The 8,338-nt window shown below is 46.3% G+C and overlaps 1 protein-coding gene across 1 annotated transcript; it reads right to left on the bottom strand.

Moving 5' to 3' along the window:
• Positions 1–1,444: 1,444 nt before the first annotated feature.
• Positions 1,445–6,926, bottom strand: LOC126496633 (putative endogenous retrovirus group FC1 Env polyprotein). Its single transcript, XM_050134113.1, has 2 exons — positions 6,636–6,926; positions 1,445–4,040 (listed from the first exon to the last, which is right to left on the bottom strand). Exon 2 carries the CDS (start codon positions 3,719–3,721, stop codon positions 3,134–3,136), a length of 588 nt encoding a protein of 195 aa, XP_049990070.1. The 5' UTR covers positions 3,722–4,040; positions 6,636–6,926; the 3' UTR covers positions 1,445–3,133.
• Between the last annotated feature and the right edge of the window lie 1,412 nt (positions 6,927–8,338).

The raw sequence follows: 8,338 nt of genomic DNA, 5'->3' as shown, positions 1-8,338 counted from the left end.
CTCTGGGCCTGGGAGGATCAAACCTGATAGACATAGCTTCAAAGGCGTCTCCCATCCTGGATCTGGGAACGAGTGTGTTCCAACAAGTCTCTCCAGCCTCCGTTCCCGCATTCCCAGCAGTTAGAGGTTCCAGCTCATCTGAAGTGGTATCTGAGCCTTTTCAGCCTATGATTGCCTTTAATGAGCCTGGTGGCACTAACCCCAACAGCATCCTCAGTGAAGAAACCCGTTTCCAAGAGCCACGTGTTCTAGAGCTTCACCTTCCTCCGTCCCTAGAAGTGCTTGCAATACTTTCGTGAATTAAATCAAATCCTGTGCTTGTCAAGACAGCTTTAAAAATAACTGGAGGCTATGGACAGCTTAGCAGCACGAGGCTGGCAGCGAGCAAGACTGTGCTAAAGCAGAGATTGCAGCGGGGAGCCGGTGAGGCTTTCCTTGTCAATGGCAGAGAAGAGGGAAGATGTGCAGCCTGAAGGTGGGCTACCCTGAAGTTTACACTAGCTCCGGGCCTGCTGACCAGAGACTATGTAACTGCAAAGTAAGCTTGAAGTTACACTGACAGGAAAGTGACGTCATGTTAGGGAGTGTACAAGGCCACACGGGTAGAAGGCTAGGCGGTGCCAATCAGCCTTGTGGATTTGGTTCAGCTTCTCGGGACAGCCCTAGCTGTCCTGAAACTCAATGGGCAGCTAAGGAAGACCTTGAATTTCCCATTCTCTTCTCTCAGTTTCGCAGCTGATGAAGTCGCCTGCTTGTGTGGCCATGCCCTGCTAAGAAACCGCAGTTCTAAGGACACTGAGAACAGTGAGTCATACAACTCAGCTGGGGAGATTTAACAAATATTGGTGTCTTAGGCCTGGTCTGAAGCAGTGCCCTTTACCCAGAACCAGCAGGAAGGAAGGGAGGCCCAGACCTGCCGATAGGCCCCTCAGCGCAGGTGACTGTGGTGAGGCCGAGGCAGTACTAATAGATCAACCTTGCAATGCCATCTCAGTAGGGAGACATGGGAGGAATAGGTTTGGTTACCAAGAAACCAGCTCCTGACCCCGAGAGAAGCAAAAGGGGGTGGCCAGCAGATGCCTGTGGTCATGAAGCTGATTGGGAGTGAGATGTATTTTCATAGTCACCCTTCAACCCCCTTGATAGTTCACTATGGCCACGGGAGCTGAGCCTTTAACAAGCTCCCAGGAGATCTGCGGAAGCTCCGGCGGTGATGACTGCGGCTGCTGCAGTGGTGGTGACTGCGGCTGCTGCGGTGGTGGTAACTGCGGCTGTTGCGGTGGTGGTGGCTGTGGCTGCTGCTGTGGTGGTGATCACTGTGGCTGCTGCAGTGGTGGTGACTGCAGTTGCTGCAGTGGTGGTGGCTGCAGCAGCTGCTGCTGCTGCTATGGGTCTGGGGTCATTCAGAGACTCACAAGTCTGACAACGAATGAATTTTAGCAGAGAGGCTTTATTAGTCACTGGCCAGGGTTACACCCAAGATTCCAGACTCTCAAAGTGTGCCCCCAGCAGTTGTTAATGTAGGGTTTATAAAGGCAAAAACCACAAGGTTACAGTTTTGGGGTCGAGTTAACACATATCCTGCCTACATGCAGGCAGAGCTTAGCTTTTGTAACAGACGTCCTGCAGATGCCTCAGCTTGAGCGAGCAAGCATTTTATACAGAAGCAGAAGCAGCCATTTATCTCGTGACTTGTTATCTTGTAAGAAAAGTAGAGGCAGTTAAACATTTTGACAAAACGAGGCAAGGCAGTTTTTAAGACTAGCCCAAATATTCCAAGAAGTCATTCATCTTGGACAGCTAGCTGGCAGGACACAGTTTACAAAGTTTACAGACTGGAGCAGGTGCCCGGCAGGTTCTGAGTTTTACACACAATGTAGATCATCACTTCTCCCTATGAGGTGTGTCCTAGGTCAAAGCCTTGACTCTGTGGTGGGCACCTGTTCATACTGGGACCTAAAAGCCATTAGTATAGTGGCACCCAAGTGTGAGTTTATGTATCTGGCTCAGACACTGATGTTGCAGGGGCTGACTGGCTTCATCAGGAGCATGGAGCTGAGGACCCTATAACAGCTGTTAGCAGGGTTCCTAAGGAGAAACCTAAGAATGAGAACGGGAATCATTTGTCTCCCTGGTTTAGGGCCTTCTCCCTTTTAGCAAGGTTTTTCTGGAGCACAGCCAATTTATCTCTAATAATTCCCAAATGGTTTGTATAGGAACAACATTTCTCCCCTACAGCCATACAATAACCTCCTTGCTCTATGCTGTAGAAACACCTCAGCTGTTTTTCTAGCTTGGCGATAGATATTTTTCTAATAAGGATAGATCTTAGGTTATTTGACATCCTATGTTTTTTAGGTCAATGCCAGCCTTCGCTGTTCCTGTGGCACCAAATGCAGCTTCTACTGTAGCTGAGCCTAAGCTTTATTGAGAGGGATGAGGAGGGGAATTGCAAGTTGTTTTTCCTGCACCCGGGGACTGGAAGACTCTGTGAATATAAGTGCTCTCTCCCTGCTGGACCATCCTAAATATACACTGGACGAACAGGGATACCAAGATACAGAGTTTGGGGGCTTGCTACATATGCCAGATAGACAAACATGGGTATAATCCATCAGTCCAAAACAGCTAAACAGTTTCTGCCAGGCGGTGAAGGAAGGAACACTGGCAATGTGGCTGCTAGGAGCTGAGAAATATTTACGGTGAATCTGCATTTATTCTCAAAGGGGGATTTGGACATATTATAGCTCTTTGAGTAAAACCGGTCCCGCTCACCTTGAATTTGGTCTAGGTTAATAAATTCGATGGTCAAGTGGAAAGACAACCATGGACAGTTAGCAAAGGGAGTGGGTGAAATGGGGCTCTGATAGATAGTGAGTCCTACATAGTTGTGGGGTTTTGGGGGATACAGAGCCAGCAATTAGACATAACATTTGGGTAAGTTACATTCATGAGCAAGTATATGGTGTTAACATGGCCACTAGGGATTTAAAGGAGGCCAGAGGGGTTGGGTTAGTGGAAGGAGAGAGAAAGGTGGTTGTGGCAAGAAGTGATGTCAGTCGGTGAGCCCCAGCTACAGGGCCAGGGCAGGTACAGTAGCTAGGTTTGGTTATGGCATTCAAATAATGAAATTTTAAGGCGTGAACTTGGCTAAAGCTCTAAAGATGAGTATCTTAGTTCTCCCATCATAAGCTGTATCCTTCTCATTATGTCTATAGACAAAACCCACGACCCCTCTCCTCCATCTGTCATTCCAGGGGTCAGGGATGGAGTAGGTGACCTTCGTATGCCAATCAACTGAGTTGAGTCTGGAAGGGTTTTCTCCGCCCCATCTGGGCCAGGTACTATGATATTTGCAGCCCCAGTGTGGACATCCTCCGTAATTTGGGTCCTGACAGTCTGAGCGAGTCTGCTCATATACAAAGCAGACATATATGGGAGAGGTCATAGCATTGTAGAAGTCGTTTATACATTTCCCTTGGCAGGTGTCCCTTATATCAAAGGTGAGGCTGATAGTACTTGCACATCCTGTGACTGGACAGAAGGTAGAGGCTATGGTCTTGTTGCGGTTTTCCAAAGCAATTACATGGAACTTCCATGCCCTAGGGGTTGGTTTGGTTGGTATAGGAACCCGGGGAGGTGGGCGCTTCCAACTTGGGTTCCAGGAAAGAACAGAAGGAGATATAGCCAGACAAAACAACACCATTAAGTTAAAACCCATGTCTCTCTTGTCTTTTGTGGATCTTCACAGGTCTTGATGACAGTCCACTTTTCTTTAGCTGGGTCGTTGTTCCCAGTGTCACGCTTGACCTGAGAGCGATGTATCCAGGTGTGGACACTGGATGTTATCTGCCGTGACAGCCGTGGAGATGATCAGGATGATGAGGTGTGGTCCCTTCCAGCGGCGTCCAGGTATCTCAGCTCAGGGTCTCTTGATCCACACCTTGTCTCCTGGCTAGAAGATGAGGTGTGGATGAGGTGGTGGACTTGGAAAGCGAGGTGGTCACACTGTCCTGAATCAATTGCAGAGCCTGTACAGACTGAACAGTTGGTGGTTAGTAATTTCAGGAGCTAGTTCCATTTGAGGGAGGATGGGAGGGGGGTCTCCCAAAGAGGATTTCAATGGAGTTAAACCTTTTACGTAAGGAGTACACAGAGCCCTAAGAAGTGCAAAGGGAAGGAACCTCGCCCAACTTCTCCAGTCTCCAAAGTTAGCTTAGTCAAGATCTGATTTATCCTCTCTACTTGTCCTGAACTTTGCAGGTAGTACACACAATGTAATTTCCAATTGACCCCAGAATAGCAGAAATGCTCTCGGTAACCCTAGACATAAAGGCAGGTCCATTATCTAACCCTATGAACAACAGCAGTCCAAACCTAGGTATTATCTCATCCTTTCAAAAATGTATTTTTGCCCTTAGTTTGTGGAGCAGGTCGTACCCCAAAAGAGGGTATAGAAACTCAGGCATGGCTAGGAAAGAGTGGGTGACAACCCCCTTTCCCAGGTCCATAGTTCTCTGGTGGTCCAAGAACAGATTTGTGAGCTGGTAGCTCCTTGTATTACAGCGTTTCTTACTTAGTGGTTCACTCGCCTGCTGTAAAACCAAGGAAATGGGAAAATCCCATTTCCATATCCATGAGGAAATTGTTTGGAATACCCACCCTGCCCCAGCACACACTTTCAGGGTAATTCTGGACTCCAGGGGAGGGGTGGTTGAGGCTAGACCCTGCCAGTCTGTATCTAGTTGGAGCCTACAAGCAGAGCTTTGCTTTTGGCTTAGACATTCGTTTCTCCAATAGTTGGTTTCTTTACACTAAAAATATTCACTCCTTTCAGGACATTTGCCTTCCCAATGGTCGGGTTTTCTTCCCCTAAGACCTCTCCCAGGATCTACGTCCCTTGAATTCTGTCCTTCTTTCATGAATCTTGGATGCAGGACTTTTCCTGCTCCTTGATAAGCTGCCGCCACAATTTTAGCTAATTTCTTGGTCTACCCGTCCTCCAGGGTGTCCCTGTTATTGTACCCCAGGGAGGCAATCTCAACTAGCTCTAACTACGTACCTTTGCCTCAAATCCCTCTCTTTTCTGAATCTTTCTCCTAATGTCTGATGCTGATAAAGAAACAAAAGCTATATTGATAGCCCTCTGGTTTTCTGTGGCCTCCTGGTCAGACTATAAACTTCTAAGAGGCGTTCCAGAGAAGCCGATGGCAAATCATCTGAACCCTGAGTTATCTGATCTACCTTAGACAAATTGGTGGGGCACGAAATTGTGGGGCATTCTTTTAGGCCCAGAGACTGCCTGCCCAACAAAGTCTGATGGAAGAGGTTAAGAGACTCCCTACCTTTGTGGGGATTCGGATCCTGATCTAATTTTCGGGAAGGAAAAACTTCAATTGTCACCAGATCAGCCATCAGTCTCCCATCGTTTCCCAAGCCCAGCTTCTGAGCTTCTCCTCAGACTCCCTCGTCTCTATAGTGAAGAGGGTTCGAAGTAGCTACTGACCGTCCACCCAAGTCGGTTGGGGTGTGTAAAACACCACTTCTAGCACAGAGATTTTGGAGCTTCCAGGTACACAGATCACTAGTGGAGAGAACACAGCCCATAGCTGACTGATTGATGGCCCCTCCTGCCTTCCTTGTTCTGCGTGACTCCCCATGATGGGGTCCCTCTGAAGGGAGGATAGCTAGAGGTGGAAATCGGGGGGAGTATCAGAGAATGCTGCAAATGAAATGCCTTGCAGTGGGCAGCCTAGGGGCTACAGGGTGTGTCCCTGAGACGGAAGCAAATGAAGACCATCACAACCTCAGGAAAAGCAGGCAGAGAAGATATTGAAAGTCAGAGCCAGTGAATGACGGGAAGCTGGGTTGGTAGGAGGACCCACTCCGAGTGTGAGCAGGACTCAGGAGTGCCTCTGGCCGCAGATTCCTCTCCCTTCCTAGTACCCCAGGCATGTAGAGTGGGGGCACATCTTCTTCAGGTGGGGCTGGTAGGACTTGAAGCTGAAATCTGCCCTGCCCCTTGGTATTATTGATTTCTTCTGAAACAAAAATGGCGGCGTTGGGGGAAGGATTTGGCTGGTACTTTCTCATCCAGGATGGAGATTCCTCTACCAGGAATTTCCGGGCCAGAATGTAGGGGAGCTGGCCAGGTGTCCTCGTTTACTAAAGATCACATGTTGCACTCTGTAAATAAGAGAAAATTTGAAGGAACCTTCACATGACCAGTCCGCCTGAAATGAAGGCTAACCAAAGAAACAAGAGGCAGTTAGTTTTCCTATATAGACCTGTTCTCCAGATTCCTTGGCTCCTCTCTGGAAATCCTTAAAATGAGACTTCATCAGAACTAAGGGGCCTTTCTTGGTGGAAGATTTTTTGTTGTTGTTCCATCTTTTCAATTTCTTCAAGAAAGAAAAATGACACAAAAAGCAACCCACATAACACAACACAGACAGACAGACAGTGTTCTCTAACTTGGTGGCCAACCCCTGCTTCTGGGAAGCCTACCCCTACCTCCAGAAACAAACACCAAGGGCCAATGATGTCCTGATGGTCCCTCAAGCTTGGGAATTAATGCTGCGACCAGCTTTCCCATGAGTCTCACAGACAGGTGCATGCTACAGACAGAAGTTTACCTCTGGGAGGGCTTCAAATGTCTCTTTTCCACAATTCAGATGTTGAGAACCTGTCCGGGGTCACCTCCAAATGCTGGTTTTATCCGAATCACTCAGCTCTCAGTCCCAAGGCTTCTCAGTTGAAATCTAGGCGTTGAGGACTCTTGACTCCCTCCAAATGCTGGGCCTATGCAAAGTCTTGGCTCTCAGTACAACAGAAGCCCCAGCATTCAAGGCTGGACAGAAAAGGGTGAATCGAGCTGAACACCCAGAGCTGGATAGGACTGGCCAGGGTCACACCTGAGACTTGGGTTTCTCAAAGTGTGTCCCCAGTAAGTGTTAGTCTGGGTTTATAAAGGCAAAAACCACAAGGTTCAGTTTTGGGGTCAAGTTAGCACATATCCTGCCTACGTGCAAACAGAGCTTAACTTTTGTAATGGCTTCTGACAGATGCCTCAGTCATCTTGAGCAAGCATTTCAGACAGAAGCAGAACCAGCAGTTGGTCTTGTGACCCTGCTAGCTTGTAAGAACAACAGAAGCAGTTAAACATTGTTACAAGACTAGGTGGTTTTAAGACTAGCCCAGATGTTCCAACAAGTCATCCATCTGGAGCATGCTAGCTGACAGGATACAGTTTATAAAAAGCTTGCAAGCTAGAGCAATTGCACAGCAGTTTCCTAAATTTAAACATAATGTTGTTCCATTTGGATTTGAGTTTTGTGAGTGGGGATAGATATGGATCTATTTGCATTCTTCTGCATGTTGATTTCCAGTTATGCCAGCACCATGTTGAAGATGTTTTCTTTTTTTTCCACTATACAATTTTGGCTTCTTTGTCAAAAATTAGGAGTTCATAGGTGTATGGATTAATATCAGGGTCTTCAATTTGATTCCATTGGTCCACCTATCTGTTTTTATGTCAATACCAAGTTGTTTTTATTACTATAGCTCTATAATAAAACTTGAAGCCAGGGATGGTGATACCTCCAGAAGCTCCTTTATTGTACAGGATTTGTACAGGATTTGGCTATCCTGGGTTTTTTGTTTTTTTCATATGAAGTTGAGTACTGTTCTTTTGAGGTCTGTGAAAAACTGTGTTGGGATTTTGGTGGGGATTGCATTGAATCTGCAGATTGCTTTTGGTAAGATTGACATTTTTACTATGTTTTTCTTACCTATCCAAGAGCTTGGGAGATCTTTCCTTTTTTTGATACCTTCTTCAATTTCTTTCTTCAAAGGCTTAAAGTTCTTGTCATACAAGTCTTTCACTTATTTGATTAGAGTTACCCCCAAGATATTCTATGTTATTTGAGGCTATGTAAAGGGTGATGTTTCTCTGATTTCTTTCTCAGCCATTTATCATTTATATATAGGAGGGCTACTATTTTTGTTAATCTTCCTTATTGAAGGTGTTTATCAGCTGTAGGAGTTCCCTGGGAGAATTATTAGGGTCACTTATGTATACTATCATATCATCTGCAAATAATGAAATTTTGACTTCTTCCTTTCTAATTTGCATCCCCTTGATCTCCTTTTGTTATCTTATTGCTCTATATAGAACCTCAAGTACTACGTTGAATAGATATGGTGAGAGTGAACAGCCTTGTCTTATTCCTGATTTCAATGAAATCACTTTTATTTTCTCTCCATTTAGTTTGATGTTGGCTGTTGACTTGCTGTATATTACCTTTGTTATGTTTGGGTATGTTCCTTGTAACCCTGC

This window comes from Alexandromys fortis, unplaced genomic scaffold (genome assembly GCF_014885135.2).
Source record: "Alexandromys fortis isolate MF-2015 unplaced genomic scaffold, M_Fortis_MF-2015_v1.1 scaffold_6, whole genome shotgun sequence".
In the NCBI taxonomy this organism is placed as follows: Eukaryota; Metazoa; Chordata; class Mammalia; order Rodentia; family Cricetidae; genus Alexandromys; species Alexandromys fortis.
This window is presented reverse-complemented; position numbering and strand designations above follow the sequence as displayed.

What these genes read in the sequence shown, in the direction of transcription:
- LOC126496633 (XM_050134113.1), bottom strand. Translation starts at nt 3,721, where the DNA reads ATGGGTTTTAACTTAATGGTGTTGTTTTGTCTGGCTATATCTCCTTCT.